General features: G+C 34.0%; 2 protein-coding genes across 2 annotated transcripts; one reads left to right on the plus strand and one right to left on the minus strand.

Moving 5' to 3' along the window:
* Positions 1-80: 80 nt before the first annotated feature.
* Positions 81-1,812, plus strand: LOC133182746 (ergosterol biosynthetic protein 28 homolog). The gene is made up of 4 exons (XM_061317593.1): positions 81-285; positions 370-460; positions 568-686; positions 802-1,812. The coding sequence occupies exons 1-4, from the start codon at positions 135-137 to the stop codon at positions 900-902; spliced, it is 462 nt and encodes a 153-aa protein (XP_061173577.1). The 5' UTR covers positions 81-134; the 3' UTR covers positions 903-1,812.
* Positions 1,458-14,413, minus strand: LOC133182747 (ATP-binding cassette sub-family C member 10-like). Its single transcript, XM_061317594.1, has 17 exons — positions 12,797-14,413; positions 12,309-12,536; positions 11,839-12,001; positions 11,543-11,709; positions 10,427-10,678; positions 10,229-10,327; positions 9,319-9,508; positions 8,752-8,988; positions 8,441-8,534; positions 7,975-8,134; positions 7,524-7,739; positions 7,073-7,200; positions 6,634-6,803; positions 5,678-5,835; positions 4,904-5,157; positions 4,254-4,497; positions 1,458-3,945 (listed from the first exon to the last, which is right to left on the minus strand). Exons 1-17 carry the CDS (start codon positions 14,345-14,347, stop codon positions 3,700-3,702), a joined length of 4,557 nt encoding a protein of 1,518 aa, XP_061173578.1. The 5' UTR covers positions 14,348-14,413; the 3' UTR covers positions 1,458-3,699.
* Positions 14,414-18,420: the final 4,007 nt, after the last annotated feature.

The raw sequence follows: 18,420 nt of genomic DNA on the forward strand, positions 1-18,420 counted from the left end.
TCAATACTTACCCAATAAAACTAAATAAATATATAGAACTTAGAAGCCCTGAACACTCAAAACGCATACAAATTTTACGACAAACGGCAATTCTACAAAAAGGGGCGTTAACCAAAGCTGTTGACAATGTAAACATGAACAAGAAAGTAAAGAAGTTAAACTTCACATATTTTGCTCGTGTCTGGATAATAGTTGTATCGATCGTCAACTTTGGAGATTCTCTACAGTATTTCAAAGACAATTCTCTATTATCAAGGCTTATATATACCCAAACACCACACTATGGTAAAATATTTTCTAGTATGACTGCAGTTCTTTTTTAAGAAGTTTAATTACTAGTGCAATTCATGTTTCTTTTATTTTCTGCAGCTAATCCTGTATTTGGAAGGATTTATGGGATATTTAACTTTCTGCTGGCAGCTCTGAGATTTTCCTGTGCCGTTGACATTCACAACAAAAGGTTTAACCCCCCTTCCAAAAAATAAATAATAATTTCCAGACGTCACATTTAATATGAATCGGTATTGAATAAAAATACAACTGAATGGAATATATCTTATTTTACAGCCTTTATAATCTGACTCTCCTATCATTTGCTTTAACTTTTGGAAACACATTTACGGAAGTAGTTGTATTTAGGACAGCAAGTGTCAATTTTGCAATCCTATCCAACCTTGCACTTTCTGGTTTGTATCATTTTTATCATACAAAAGAAAAAAATCCAAAAATTGCTTCTGATATTTTTAAAAATATATTGCTTGAAGAAATGCAAATTCTAATAAATGACTGTTTTCTTTTCAGGTATATCTGTTATATCCTTATTGTTCGGATTTAAATTTGTATGTGAAGAAGCAGCCACAGACCTAGAGTCTGATACTTTTTTGAGGACGAAAAGATCTTAGACTTTAATCATGTTTTATGAATGTAGGACAAATATTGTTTATTCATTAACAATACAGTATTTTGAAACAATATATTGCACATGTAAATATAAATACCTGCAGGAACATAATTTTTTTTTAAAAATCAAGTATAACGTGTGAAGAAGAAATTGTGACTGACTCAGTCAGGATTCAAACCGTTGACCCCCTGAAATCTTAATGCTCTTCCAAATGAGCTATATGGCAATCACTGAAGGAGCCCTTCCCTCCCTTTTTTAATGTCTTCACCCTTAAAGACACCAGCCCTCATTCATCCTGGGCATCTTTACTTGTCTCACTCCCAGTGCATGGTTACTAAGAGAATTAATTGACTGCATGTATCACTCTAAGTCCCATTATAAACATCAATATAAAGAAGAGACTTAATGCTTTCATTTCTTATAACAAAATTTCATTTGAAAGTTCAGGTATTGGAAAACAGGCTTTATGAAATCGCAATGTTACTGTATTTTGCAAGAAACAGGTATATTTGAGTACCTTCAGCAAAGAATTAAAATATAAGCACAACCCTTGATCCAAAAAAATGAAACATATTTATTCTTCAGAAATAGTTCCATCATTATATAATTGTACATTGTGCTCTAACAAAGTACTGGGAAATAGCTTAAGCTTTTGGCCATTTTTAAAGAAATTTTCAGGATATAATGCAATCAATTGCTATAGGGGAATGAAGAGTTTTGTTTCATGCCCCAGTATTACATGCACAACAAAACACATACCTTTATCTTGAATAAACTTCATCAAAAATGATAACATGTATTATGATTGTCCAAATGGAAGTCTCAATTTATTTCAGTGTTCCAATATGGTAACAGCCAAAAATATTGTAACAGAAATAACCCATAACATAGACAAAGACAGAAAGTATCATTATGCACAATACATAAAAGCATCACAGAAATATTTTTGTTCATAATATAGATGTTCCTAACCACAACATAGTATAAAGAATACTGTTACTTGTTTATGTTCATGGGTTTACATACTCAGTTTAACATTGCTCCAGTCCTGGAGGAATTATCACAGACATATTATGTAATATAATTTTATAGATCACCAGTACATATACATGTACATAAAATGTAAAAATAATGTTAATTTCCCTCCATAAAAGATAAAAGCAATGTGATACAAGGATACAGGGTCCTTTTTTCTGTAGCAACATTAATACTAATTTTCTTATTATACATTCGCTAGGTGATTTAAGTGCTTTCTTACTGAGTCCTAGTTCTGCCAATCCTATGCTTCTAAAATACAATCAAAATAGCCCAATTCAGCAGTGTGAAATAGACTCTTGCTTCATCCAGGCAGGTCTAAAAGACACTTCCAAACAGAGTTACTTGCCCTTTAATTTGAATTTCATTGTACTCATCAACACACAGTGCAAACATAGGTGTATAAAATGTGGTTTGCTGATTTTTATAAAGAAAGAATGCTTGTGACCAATTAATGTTGTCCTCACTATATCCACCAATATTCCCAACTTCATTTTTTTTAAGTCTTAAAATGCTAACCCTATTTATTAGAATTATGTACAGTTAACATGGAAATGTATTGGAAGATCAAAAATGAACCCATGGACAGCTTTTGGATCATTATAAATGAAATCTGTCAAAAAAATATTGGGTTGATGAATACAATATCAAAATAGTTATCCAGTGAGTTAAGAACACTGAGCTTACCAAATGATATCTTTAATCCCATAAGAGTATAATGGCAAAGTCCATGTTTTGCTATGGGAAAGCCCAAATATGTACCCTATCAAACTATAAAAAAGGATGTGCACAATAGCACTATGTGATAAAGATTCAGTGAAAATCTAATATTTAAATTTTATTTTGTGTGGTAAAGGAGGAGTTGTGGATAAGAGATGGGTTACAATTACCCCAATATTTTAGAAATGGCAGTGTCCATCTGTTGCTACGGGAAACCCTAAATATGTGTCTGATCATAACCTAAAACAGGAGATGCACAACATCAATATGTAGCAAAGATTTCATGAAAGTTTCATTAAATTACATGCAGTGATGTAAGAGGAGTTGTGGAATAGTAAACAAATATTTTTTTTTAGGTCTAAGGGGTGACTACACCTAAGTGTAACGGGCGGAAGGACAGACACCCCCATCACTATACTCTCCACTTTTCAAGCGAGGGGTATAAAGAAAATATGTGGCCTGTTATCACCTAAAAAACTGTACAAATTGTTCACCTTTAAATTTTAAGGTTACTTAGTCCAACCATAGTATCCTATAGAAGTTAGCAGCGTTGATTCTAGCTATGAAAGACAAAGCAGACATGTTGGATTTTGCATTATGATTTTAACATTGAATCTGTAAATTTTCAGACTGCATTCTGTAATTTTCATTTAAAGGGGGCTGACTTGGGATTTATTGCCTGTAAAATCTACAGTTAAAAAACTCTTCCATTTTATACCATATGTAACCTATATTGTCATCATGGCTACCTTAAAATACAGATGTCCATAATTTATTCCAAAATACCTTTGTTACTGGTATCTAAAAAAAACATCATTGAGCAAAGTTTGGGTATGGAGACTTGATTGCTAGTTATGCTCATTGTATGTTGATAATGCTAGTTATGCTTGCTGATTGGATAATGGCAGTGTTGATTGTGTGGAAGATGATGCATGCTGATGCTTATGCTAGTGATTCTAAATGCTGCTAATAATTCATATGCTTATGCTGATTCATGCAACAGAAAATTATCCTTATACTAAAGTCTTTTTGTATCTGATTCCTTATGAGTTACCGGACACCAGTTTTGAGAAAAGCGAGTTTGGATTCCGCATAAGAACTGAGGGTGTGTCAAATTCTGCCACTTTCCCATCTCTCATGACCAGTACCCGATCACTGTCCATAACAGTGTCTATTCTATGGGCAATTGTAAGCACAGTGCTGTCTTTAAATTCCTCTCGAATAGTCACCTGAATTAAGGAGTCTGTTTTCATATCAACACTTGCTGTTGCTTCATCAATACAAAGCATCTGAAAAACATACACAGATGCATATATTTCCTTTATACAGCACAAAATAAACAATAAAATTAAACTTCATTCCTGTACAAGAAAAAAATACATTTTTTGTAACAATTTTTGATAAAGTGTTAAGTTATAGGAAAATACACTCATTTACACTTTACTTGTGGCATATCAAGGAATATGAATTTTGAAGTCATCATTAAGATCCATTAAACAAAGAATTGTTTGCATACAATTTTAAGTTTTGGTTTGAAATTTTATTTATAGCTCAGAGTACATGCAAAATCTTGAATGTTAAGTACCGGTAAATGTACCTTAGTTTTAGTCAAAATGGCTCTGGCTAGACACAAAAGTTGTTTCTGTCCAACAGAAAACATTTTCCCTCTCTCCCCAACTTCTGCCCCAAGACCTCCCAGTATCTCAACAGCTGACACAAGGTGACATCTACTGAGAGAATTCCAGATCTCTTCATCTCCATAAACATTAGAAGGATCCAAGTTCTCTCTTACAGTTCCACTAAAGAGGAAGGGATCTTGTGGAATGACTGCAAATCGGCTTCTGAAAAAAATCACTCTTACAGTGTGTAAAAAAATATATCTTGCATATAACTCTCATTTGTTCAAGAGATTTTTTTAAAAAAGTTACTTCTGAAATAAAAATAATGATAATTCAAATAAGACCTATATTAAGCATTATCTGAGATAACTGCAATATCTCACACCATGCAGCGAGTTTGAAGCTACTGTAGAAGTACTTTTTTTCAGTATGGTATTTAATTACATGGTCACAAATTTTCCACAGAAATTTGTTCCAACGTATTTAAAGTACATTTATAGCATATAGTGAAAATCTAAGAAATTCTTCCCACATACTGAACAGAAATTGTGATTCTGCAGAATTTTGACTCCATGGAAAATAGTACATTTACAGTAACCTCACACCATGTAGTGAGTTTTATGCTAACCTGATTTCCTTGAGATCTAGGAACTTGATGCTCATGTTATCTACTTTGATGTCTCCCTGACGTATCTCTACAATTCTGAATAAAGCTTGAAACAGACTGGATTTGCCCGACCCAGTCCTGCCCACTATGCCCACTTTCTCACTGGGCTGAGTACAAAATGTGACTCCACGGAGTGCATCAGACAGATCATTTCTGTATCTCAGGAAAACATTCTTGAAGTGTACTACACCCATAGTGGGCCAAGATGGAGAAACCTAAGAGGAATCAAATGAAAGATTGTCATTAGATACTTTAATGATGATAAAAAACATCAACGAATGGTACAGGGTGTGTGGCTGATCGAGTACTGTAAGCATTCATATTTGTTGCATGACTGCTCCATGTTACAATGGTAGTTTCAGAAAAATATACATGTATGTACCTGATGTACAGTTTTTTTGTATATAAATTAAAGAAAATAAAAGAGAAAATTGAGTCAGTGTTTCAAAAGAAATGTTATTGCTACATTGTAACACAGCTTGATAAATCTCAATAACAAGAACCCAATTCCAGTTGATATTTTCTTTTCAAATACTAAGTGAAGTACTCATCAGTCAAAGCATAATTTAAGAAAATATTGGGCCCATGTAACAGGACAGGAGAAAAATGTGATGACCAAACCGGGATTTGAAGTCTGGACCCCTGAATTCTCTAGTCAGGTTCTCTACCAACTGAGCTATCTGTCCACTGGTGATCCTACCCATCTGACCGCCACAAATGTTATCCATCACTTACCAGCAGAGATCCCTGTAAGTTTTCTGATGGAATGTTGAGGTACTGCTGGGCTCTCTCCACACTGACCAGCTGTTTCTCTGTTTCTGTGAAGGAGCTGACCACACCACTCAGAAGATTGGTTACGGAAAGAGCGTACGATAAAGCTAGGCCAACTAAACCTATCAACAAATAAAACAAATGTAAGATAAAGCTAGGTCAACTAAACCTATCCACAAATAAAACAAACGTAAGATAAATCTAGGTCAACTAAACCTATCCACAAATAAAACAAACGTAAGATAAAGCTAGGCCAACTAAACCTATCCACAAATAAAACAAACGTAAGATAAAGCTAGGCCAACTAAACCTATCAACAAATAAAACAAACTTAAGATAAAGCTAGTTCAACTAAACCTATCCACAAATAAAACAAACGTAAGATAAAGCTAGGTCAACTAAACCTATCAACAAATAAAACAAACTTAAGATAAAGCTAGGTCAACTAAACCTATCAACAAATAAAGCAAACATAAGATAAAGCTAGGTCAACTAAACTTATCAACAAATAAAACAAATGTAAGATAAAGCTAGGTCAACTAAACTTATCCACAAATAAAACAAACGTAAGATAAAGCTAGGCAAACTAAACCTATCCACAAATAAAACAAACGTAAGATAAAGCTAGGTCAACTAAACCTATCCACAAATAAAACAAACGTAAAATAAAGCTAGGCCAACTAAAAATTCAAAATAAGATGTGGCAAGCAGGGTTTTTATTTTTTATTTCAAGAGTTATTTGGCACCAAATTTTATAATGAAAAGTCTTCTCTTTGAACATTCAAATAAATAAAACTTTTAATTTTAAAAATTTTAATGAGGTAGCATTCAGCCTAATGTAGCAGAGCCTGAGAGACAATACCATATTTCTTTTACCTAATTGATTGATGACAAATTTAATGTACTGTAACTACATGTACCTGCATTAACTGCCTGGAAGTGGTGCTGGAGAACAGAAATGAATGCAATGCCTGTAACCATGACAACACCCATCATCTGGAGTCTGAACCCCAGCCAGCTGGCCACAGCCTGTCCACTGAATTGTGCCCTCAGGTTTAGGTCTAACTTCTCAATGTTCTCCTTTCTGAATCTGATGTGATTAAAAGTCAAATTTATTGATATACGTATATGCAAATCATAATTCAAGGGCAATAAATCTTCTTTCAAGGTTGTTCCTTGAGACTTTGTCTTCATGCAGAAAGATGATTATCTAGTATTACTGGTAAACGACAAAAGTGTGTATTACAATAGCTACTGATTAAAGGATTAAGATATGACTTAAGATTACACGATTCATAATGAATGTTATCTATTAGAGAGTTCAAAATGAATCAATTATTCAGATTACATGCTACAAACCTCTCTGATTCCCTGAAAGCCCTGATTGTTGTTAGTCCGGTGACAGTTTCCGAGAAATGAGCATAAACAGGAGACAGGGAAACACTGGTAATACGTTTCACTTCTCTGGAGGTGTGTCTATAGAAATGCTGAAAACAGACAGGCGCTTAGTTAAGTACATTTATTTATTACTTTTCTACTATATTAGCATTTTCCCCTTTGTGATCATTTCTGACTTTCTTGAAGAGGTTCAATTGTGCTATTGTCTATTTCTTAAACACTTGATAAAGTATGAAAATGTTTTGTACAACGATACATTTACCATAAAAGGTATTTGTTGTATATACTGTCCCTGTCAAAAACCCAAAGTTAATCTAATATGCACTTATTTGTGGAAAATTGACAGTGAGACTCCAACAATGGTAGAGTACATGAATGAAGCATACATGTATGTTTTAGTACATGTAGTTACCTGAATTTTATAATAAACGATTCCCAGTGGTAGAAGTAGTAGTGTGAACCATGGCAGTCCATAGCAGATGACAACAACAGTTCCCAGAATTCCATACAGCTGGGCCAAAAATATGTTCAGGATGAATGGTAATGAATCGTCAATGGTGTAGAGATCTGAGGAGAACCTGTTGATGATGCGTCCAATCGGATTGGTGTCAAAAAATGAGACAGGTGCCTTTTGAATAGATAAGTATAGTACGTTCATTCACCTAAATGGAATAGTAAGTTATAGGTACTGGTAAATTACTTTTTCATACAAATTTCTTATAACATGTACATGTACATGTAAGTATGGTACTTAAAATTTGTGAGGTAATGCTAAAGAAATTTATCTGAAAGAGAAATTTGATCAAAGAATGGCATATAATTACAAATAATTAAATGTACATGTAAACCACATTTTACTTTACCTTCAACATCACAGATAAAAGTCTTTTATGTAAGAACTGTGCAGCACAGATTCCTCCATAAGCAAAAAGGAAAGCCCTCAGCAGAGTGAACAAGGAATTGGCCCCCGCCAGGGCCCCGTATACTGTCAGATAGAACTGGATGTCATCTGATGTCGAGTTTCTAAAGAAGTTAAGATATACAGTGTGTGCATGCACACTTTATACATGTATATCCATCCAAAATTTACAGAGAAACTTTAGACTGAGAATTAATAGTGCATGAACTACAACAAGCTAATATTTAATACTAATTCAAGGAAAAATACAGTTTGATTCATGACAAAACTCCAAATAAAGCTAAATCTGTAATTCATTGTGTACAATAAATATTTCATTACATTGCTCTTCTTGTTCTATATACAATGATTTTATTTTTGTCTTTAACTTCAATATTTCACATAGCATATATAAAGAACATTTGAATTACCCAGTGTCATTAGAACTACTGTGATTGGTGCTGGCAGAATCACGTGAATTAGTTACCCAATAGGACAGCCACCAGTCATTCACATTTCTTGAGGCTACAAACAGAACACCAGTATTTTGTATAATCTATATATTTCAACGTTACATTTTGACACTTTTCAGAACATGACAGAAAGAAAAACTGATCTTTGACAGAGAAGGCTCAGTCTAATGTATATTGAAATATATATTGATCTTGATTTAAGAACAGATACATAAAGTTTATATTAAATGAAAATTTCATTTTAAACATGCGTCTACATGTATTATCACCTTGCATAAGAAACAAGGCTGTGAGAATACTGGGGGCCAGACACACCCCTACAGCGGACCAGTAAGCCCTGTAAACAGACAGACGTACAACCCCTCTCTCCATTCCCTCTTCTTCCACCTGTTCAGATTCCACCTCTCCATTTTCCACCTCATCAGTTTCCACATCCTCTTCCATCTTGTGATCCTCCATTTTGTTTTCTTTCAGGAAGTCATGATCCAACACTTCTGAAGGGCTCCCTTTAAAAATACATCATCATAAAAATATATACCTTATATGGTTGTAAAAATTATACATTTTTATAGTTACTCAGGTTTTGATTTGTTTTTTTTTTATTTGTTTTGTTTTTTTCTCGGGGGGGGGGGGGGGGGGGGGGGGGGGAGTGGGGGCTTACACATTTTTTAACTTACCTCTCTATAAACAAACAGATTCTACCATATTATTCATGAATACTTGCAGAAATATCTTAATTACCTTCATGTTTTTGAAAAGTACTTGTAACTTTGTGGGATAAAACTTTTAAAATTCTGAACTGCAAAAATTACCTGTTACACTGTGTCTTCTCTTACCAATTCTGGAAATTTTCCCATCTTCCATCACCACCACTACATCAGCTGATGACAAGAATTTGACATGATGAGTGCATAGGATCCTCGTCTTCTTCCTTAACATTCCCATAATGCATTTGTCGTATAACTGCTGGGCAACATAAGCATCAACAGCAGCCAAGGGGTCATCCAGTAAATACACACCTTTATCCTACAGCATAAAACTTGGGATTTATAAGTTCTCATAACTTCCAGGTAACTGGTGTATGAAAACCTTCTAGCAAAGAGCAAGGGCCACTTAGGGCCTTTTTGGGCCCTATAAATTTCTGAAAAATTTAAACTGCATAGTTTTAGTCGACAAGGCAATAAATATCACTCGAACACTTGGTGACTGAATTTCTACTAAAAATGACATAATTTTCTTGCTAGTCAATGCATTATGACGTCATGAATTGTGTCATTATTCACATATCCCGAATATTTCTTCAAAAATGGCCAAAATATGATGCTATTTTTCAATATTTCGTATACAGCACAACCTCCAATCCAAAATGTGCAAATATATTATGAAAGAACTGCTTATTAAGATTATAAAACATACTTCAATTTTTGGATCGAGGGGTGTGCTCATATTTTAATTCTGCGTTGAAGGTTCTCAAATTCACCTGTTTTCTGCAAAATTCAAGAACATTGCAATTTCACACAACCTGTTTTCCAGTACCTGGAGTCTTTAAAGGAAACTTTTATATACAAACTGAAAGCGCCAAGTCTCTACTTTATATTGATGTTAAGAAAGGGAAATAGTGTGTTAGTGGATAAATTGGTTTATCTACAGGGCCATTTTATGCATAAAGTGAACCTAGCTCTTTTAGGACTGTTGACTCTTACATGAATGAGCCAATGCATTTCTAGTCTTGTTTACAAAAAATACCTGGTAAAGAGCTCTTGCTAAAGCCACTCTAGCTTTCTGGCCTCCACTTAAAGTCACCCCATTTTCTCCAACCATTGTTTTATCTCCAGCTGAAAAGACCTAACAAAAAGAAATTTAAGCATATTGAAAAATGCAAGATCTTTTTCAATTATTCATGGTAAAAATAGAAGAATTAGTAAAGAAAGTGGGCAGAATTACTTTTAGATCCTCAGTGAGTGCTGCTGCATCTAAAACTTTCTCATACTTTCTGTGGTCATACTGCCTCCCAAACAGAATGTTGTCTCTGATCGTGCACTGCTGTATCCAAGCTTCCTGACTGGCCAGGGCAAAGCCATCCTCCAGATTACTGATCCAGATTTGACCCCCCACTCGGTGCATTTCTGCCAGGATGGCACTAAGCAGTGAACTCTTTCCAGATCCTACTTTTCCTATCACACCTACAAACTGTCCCTGTAATGAACCACATCAATCTGCAGACACCATCTCAGGCCTCTAAGTGGCCTCTAAAATTTAGGCGCCAGCTGGTGCCGAATCAAAAATATTTAGTCGCCAATGCAAATTTTTAGTCGTCAGGCAATTTTTCGAAGGCGCCAACCTTAAAAGTTAATAGAATATAGTGACCCATGAAGGGCCTAGGAAAACATGAAATGTCCACTGCTAAAAATAATTTCCTCTTCTTTTAGATTTCTTTTTGCTTTTTCAGAAAAATTGTTAAAAATGTGAAAAAATTCTTTTAGATTTCTTTTTGCTTTTTCAGAAAAATTGTTAAAAATATGAAACTTTCAGGAATTTGACAATCGCCAAGTCAATTTAAAGTGGTCGCCATTTTGGCGACTTACGGAAAAATTTTAGTCGCCAATCAAAAATTTTAGGCGCCATGGCGACTAAATTAGTCGCCAATTAGAGCCCTGTATCTCAGATATCTACTGGAGCAGAAAGGAATAAAAGACAAGAGAGGCATGTGCTGTTTCTGAAGATACTGTAGATTCCTTATCTTACCGAGTACTTAATAAATACAATCACAGACATCAAATCGCAAGAATTTGAACTATTCATGGAATATGGACTATTTAAGAAGAGTTTTGATATGTGTTTTATCAATATAAAATTAAGTGTGAGTAATTTTATTTTCTGAGTAGTCCTTCTCACAAAATTATGAGATAATACATTCCGATGTATATTTAGTAATCTACGTATCCAGAACCCTAACTAAAAGAGTTAGAAAACAAGTTCCTTTACTGGTTATAGTTTATAAGGAAATAAATGGAATGTTTTTTGTGATAATACTTGTTTTATAAAAAAAAAAAAATTTGCCTTTTCTACTGTAAGATTTATATCATTAAGGAGCATAGCCCCATGATGATCTCTGTCATCTTCAAAATGGTTCTCAACAGACTTCACCGAGTTTTGTTTATCTGCTTCCTCTTGCCAAGAGAAAGTACCAGTTGTGATAACAAGTTCCTCTTCATCATATGGTGCATCTACAAGAAACAATTCATACAAAGTACAGACAAAGAATACCCAAAAACAATGAAATTTTATCAAGAAAAATGAAAATACAGCAAAAATGCCATTGCTTTCATTATCATGTTGCAAATAATGATACTAACCATGTATCTGGGAGTAATATTCTTCGAGATCAATGTTTTTGAGTGAGACAAATGACTGCAACCTTTTGAGGGAGACCCAAGCCTCCATTAGACCATTCAGGACCCAGGGGAAGGCATTCAGGGGACTGATCAACATCAGGAACAGAGAGAGACTGGTGAAGACCTACAGAATACAATAGAAATCAGTATAATAATTGTTTTGCTTCATTCTTTGGTGCAATAATATAGAGGTAAATCATGGGGAAGTAATTTTTTGTAAAGGTAGCATTTAAATGATGTTCTTTTTTTTGATTCAGTTAATATGGCTTTAGCAAGGACATAAATTAGAAAAAACTTAACAGTTTTCTTTTTTTTTTTTTTTTTTTTTTTTTTTGATTTTGACTGCACAAAAAATATTTGAAAAATCATCAAATATACCCATTTAACTGCATTTGTACATAATAATTATTTTATAAAGATTTCAAATCTACCTTAGCAGCAGTCAGGGTGTTTCCTAGTAATGTGTATGTGGTGAAAGTCAGAATTGATATGAGCACCGGTGTAGTGGCCCAGAAATAAACACACATTGCATCCAAATACTTCCTTCCTTTCAAACTTTTTAACTCAGCACTTCGTAACTTTTCAATTTTGGTCTGGAATGTATCTTCCCAAGCATAGTACTTGACTACACGGATACCTCTGAGAATTTCTGTCATCAGCTAAATTTTAAACAACATATTTCTTAGAATAATATTATTTTTATATGTCATACAGAATAAGTTAATGTTTCTATGAAACATTCCAAATAAAGATATGAAAAATTTTAAGTCTTAAAATAGTGTTGACTATGTTAAAAAATTAAGATTTTTTACCAAATTTCCTTTAATACATGTATTACAAGCAATACAAAGAAAAAATGCTCTAGAACACATAATCAATTACTGCAATGTTTTTCTTTATAGATTGTAATTCCACTGACCTTAACCCTTGCATCCTTTTGAAGCATCATCTCTGTACTAAGCTGCCCTATTTTGTTTGCCAGCCACTTATTAATAGGAATTAAAAGAATAGCAAACCCTAGACCTGCTAAGAAAGCCAACCCAACCTGACTATGGAGCAGATAAAGAGACACGCCCACTTGAAATGGTAGGCTCCAGAAAGCATGGAAACTAGGACAGAAATTCACAACTCTATCTGTATCGGTACTCATAAAATTAACGATTTCTCCTGTACTGAACTTTGATGAAGACACACTGCTTATCCTTAAAGCTTTCTTATACACAGTTGTTATGACAGAACATCTGATCTTTAGTCCAACCACCTGCATATTGTAATCAAACTGGGTTGAACATAGTGATCCGATGAGTGTTGAGACAAGAAGTCCTATTGCATAATACACACCATGTACTTCAGGTTCATTTTTATTCTCTACATAGGACACTAAAAAGTTAAGGAGTAAAGGACCTGCAAATCCAGCAAGATCAGCGAACAGCTTTAAAATTCCCAGAGAGTAGTATTCCCATCCAAATGCACTATTCAGCGCTTTCAGTAAAGTTCTCCTGTAATTTTTGGTTTTTATTTTTACATCTGGTATCCTACAACTTTCATCCATGGATTTTCTCTGAGAGTTACTTTTACACTTTTCTGAGACAGCGGAATTAGAGATGAGTTCTAATGTTAGGCCAAATTTATTTTCTATACTATTTGTATTAAGTCTTCTAGGTAATGCGAAGAGATCGTTGGCAGTTGATATATCATGTTGAGCTCCCTTTACCATTAATGGGTTCACCCAGTGAAAGGTCAGTCTAGATAACCAGGATTTGTTATCCTCTCCTTCAAGGGGACTAAGGTCATGTCTAATTGCACCATATGTTGTTCTAGAACTATTAAATAATGACTCTTCTTCTGATTCGTTTATGTTTAAACTGTGACTAAGTAATTGCACATTGATCCCTTGTTGAGTATTAGGCAGTAACGAAATTATATACACACAGTGTAAACCAAAATTCACAAATAAGCACACACATAAATAAGGATTAAAATATTCTGATCTATGAATCCATAGAAGAATAGCAGTATGTAGCATAAAACAAGCAGATATAAATGTTAAAATGTATGACAAAATATTCAATAAAGGCCCTCTATATGTTCCCAATATTAAATACTTCAACTTCCAAATGTAAAAGGAGTGGATAAACCAACAAATGCAAACAGCACCAGAAGTAACAATATCTATGGCACTAAGTGAAAATTCTAACATTATTTTTGTCAATAGTGGAGCTGCAAATGCTGTTAGCATAAGGCCTATAGTACATAACAGCCTCAGCTTCAAAAAGACAGGAAAAGGGTACACATAACTGCTAATGCCTGTGCCTCTGGTGCTTGATAAATGGTAGACAGTGATTGCCAACAGGATGACATGAGGAGGAAATACAACAACCAACTCTTCAAAACAGAACCCCAAATCTTGTCCATTCCAAGCTGATATGTTCCCGTGTGGTCTGCAAAGTGTCTTCCAAAAGTCAGCCATGTCTGAGGTTGTATTGATCAAGTCATCCAAGGTAAAAAATGAATCCACAACAACAGTTGTCAAATACTGATCTACTACAAATAAAGTTCAAAATAATTTTTCAAGGATATGATTTATACCTATTATATTTTATTAAGTCTACATAACATGAAGTGCCACATTTTCAAAATATGATCTTTTTCTGTTCTAAAACTTTTAACTTTTTGCTGACAAATTATTTTTTTTAAGATACGCAGCTGATACATCTGCAACATCTGAGTGTACGTAGTCTCAAGCTGATGTTGCTTTTTTTTAAGTTTGACGTACTTGTGCATTCTTCTCAAAACTCTTAAAAAATCAACTGCTCCTTGTGTAGCTCAGTATGATTAAGAAACAGGCTCCATTCTTGACATACGGCTAGTAAATCATCACTGCAATCATATGCATCGACAGCACGGTAGCACCAACATGTCACATATTTTGCTCGGGATCGGAAAACCACGACCAAGGAAGCTAAAATGTCGAAAAGATCCGAGAGATGTCTATTACAAGTGATTGTTTTGAAAGCACGAATTACTGTACATTTAAATTAACTTATCTCTGTTGATTTCTGATTATCTAGACGTTCAGGCATTCAAATATGTCAAAATATATCATACAACAATTTATATACATTAAAGACGTACAACACACTGGGGGAGAAAACCCTTGGGATTTCACACAGGGGCTTGCTCCCGGCGTGTAATAATTATTTATTAAAAAAAAATCATATACGGTAATACTAAAACAAGTTTTAGTATTACCGTATATGATTTTTTTTAAAATAAATAATTATTACACGCCGGGAGCAAGCCCGTGTGGGATTTCAATAAAACGTTTAACATAACGTTAAATTTGACGTTAATTACGAAGCGTCAAAATGAAGAGCGATACGATCCCGAAAAAAATAGAACAGGGGTTTTTATTGCGGTTTCTTTAGGAATACCAAATCCTATCCTTGATCATTTGCGCAATTGCAATAAATCTTCACGTACCCTCCATAAAAAAGGAAAAAAAAACAGGTTCCTCAAACTTCTTTAATTTAAATTTAGTTAATTAATTCTTTAATATTGTATTTATGATATACACAAAGGCAATGTTTTAATCTAAAATGTTAATGCTACTCTACATTGCTTTTTCCCGTTACAATCGGCCGCATAACATTGAGAATAAATATTATCGGCATGTCTAAATATTATCATATTACGAAAATAAACAATTTCTTGCTTTTCTTTTCTTTGGAAAAAAAAATTAAAAAGAGTAACGTTTTCAGAAGGTCACTGATCAAAGAAAAACAACTCTAAAAATGTAGAGGTGTATGTCTTTCCTCCCCTTAGCTGAGTTATTCCTCCTGTTTTCCGAAGAATTAGCCTATGGGTTTTTTCCCTTACATTACATTTACAGTGTGTTGCAAGGAACACAAGAACTGAAAGCCAAAGATTATACAAATTAAAGTAAGTATCAACAGTGAAAAAATATTTATTGAAATTAATGCAACGGTTGCACCCCATTGAGAAAATCTTTTACTTTTAACTTTTAAATGTTTGGTGCTAGGGCTTTCATATTTCACACGTTTATTCATTGGACAAGATCTTTCTTTCCGACCTTCTTTTCCAGAAAGTTTTCCAAACATTCTTTTGATAGGTTAAAACTTGGGATTTCATATTTCATGCGTATTCCATGTATCCAGACCTTTCTTTGGGTACTCGTTGTTTTTCTATATTCTATACATGAATTTATCTATTATGTGTATATAATTTAATTCTAGTTATAACGCAGTATTTGATTGGATAAAAAATTTACTTTATATCGTATAAATTGGGTTGCCTTCGTCACAATGACTTGGGTAAAAAACGTATCGATCCGCCTGACGTTACATTTGAATTTTGAACAATTTGAAGTCCATTTTTAAGGGCAATCATCTTTTTACTTAAACTAAATGAATGAAAATTAAATTATAAGGAATGAATTATAATAGGTACCCATTTTATACGGTATAAAGTGGGTTGGAACAGTTTACGCTTTTTTATAAACCGCTTCGCAGTTTATAAACGTAAACTGTTCCAACCAACTTTATACCGTATAAAATGGGTATACCTATTAAATTAATTCCTTAAGTACTTTTTGGCCAAATCGTTGAAAAATTACATCGTTCGGAAAACACAAGAAATAATCAACAAAAAGAAGGGAGAAACACCTCTCCTACATTTTAGAGTTGTTCCTCTTTGATCATGACTTGATGAAAATAGAATCTATAAATGGAAAACATAGTTTTTATAAAAGACAGACAAAATAATAATTATCTGCATAATTATAAGAAAGACTAGTAATATGAACATATGTTATATATAGTTAGCCAATTTTAACTCGGAAAGCAGCTGCGTACCATAGAGATAAAAAAGAAATATGCCGTGGTATGTTCACAAATTCAATTTGTAGAATTATCAAAATTTAAGGGATAATATTTCTTTCTTTTTTTCATGTGTGTGTGTTTGGAGGGGGAGGGGGTTAATGCAAGTAATCAACGACCCCAATTCCATTTTCCTTTCAAATACATCAAGATCGCTTGTCATTTTGACGCTTAAAAATTGACGTCAAATTTGACGTTATGTAAAATGCTGGACGGAAATCGCAATTGGTTTATCTCCACCATTGAGTTGTACATCTTTAAATTAAAGTATTACAGTATTTTTCAATTTAATTGATTAATAGATATATTTAACATGGCCGTACATGTAGGAACCGGGGGGGGGGGCGGTTTTGCCGACATATAGAGTACTATAGAAAAAATAGATACTATATGCTTGTGCCCCCTCAATGAAAATGCCTGATGACCTTTTTTTCTTTTCTTTTTTTTTTAATTGTCAAGGAATTTTTGGTAGTTGATAGTGTCCCTTCAACTGAAAATGTATGGCTGTGCCCCCCCCCCCCCCCAACTGAAATTGCTTCTTACGGGCCTGTTTAAAGTTATCAACCTCCTGCATGCTGTATGGAATTTTTTGCATGGCAATAACATTTAAGTTTATTAGACCTTTAAATTGCTTTAGAGGAAACAAGTCCGATGCTAGAAGTCTTGAATAAAACATATAGCATATGACAAAGACTAGATTGCATTATATTGCTGTAGTACCACCATGACAGTATACACTATTATCTACTGTTTTAGAAGGGACACTTTACAAATTATCAGTGGAAGGGTTGTCAGGGCGCAGAGGGTGACATCCCTACTCTGAGCTGATGTTGTGATGTCTTCCATAATAGTTTTTCCAACTTTGATAAAATAAAGTAAAAAAAAATATCGGGCAAACCTCGTGTGTTCTAATGTTTGTCTCAGTTGTCTTAAGGTACTTTGAAAATATGTTAAAAGACAAGGTTGATCATACCGTTGGAATTTATTGGTAACCGATTCCGCACGTGAATTAGATTCATTTTACCGCTACAGATTTTTTCCTTATATAAAATTAGATCGTTAGATGTGAATGAACCCGTTTTACCGTGCGTTAATCAACTGAGCTAATCCCTGTTTCGTAAACTAATTCCCGGTTATTCTTAATCCTCTAGATTTTACTTTCGTATCGGTATAATATACAGTTATATTCCCTCAACAATGACGCCTGTGTCCTTTTTAATTACTTGTCAAGGGATATCTGTTGAGTTGTGACGCCACCCCCCCCCCCAAAAAAAAAGGAAAATTGCTTCCTTGCCTAGGATCTACTGTTTTTACATAGCGTAAAATGACTTTTATCTGGTGTTACATATAGGCCTTTAGCCCCCCCCCCCTTCCCCCTTGTTATCATAAGATGTGCATAATAAAGCTATTAAGATAATAAAATAAGCAATATCATATAGGCAGTTGGTAGTAAGCAGTTGGCTGTCGTATATGGAATTCCATAAACTTGTTTCAAAAACGTGAATAACCTATTTCTTTCTTTTGGGGATGGGGATTAGCCGCTCCTTCTTTAGCTTCACATTTGACTTTTCCTACCAACTTACATGTAATAAGCTCTGCGTTTTCCGGTGCGTGTGTGTCCTTTTTGTTGCTTTAGTAATATAAT

This window comes from Saccostrea echinata, unplaced genomic scaffold (genome assembly GCF_033153115.1).
Source record: "Saccostrea echinata isolate AGI-Se365-2 ecotype Australia unplaced genomic scaffold, CSIRO_AGI_Sech_v1 ptg000009l, whole genome shotgun sequence".
Taxonomy (NCBI): domain Eukaryota; kingdom Metazoa; phylum Mollusca; class Bivalvia; order Ostreida; family Ostreidae; genus Saccostrea; species Saccostrea echinata.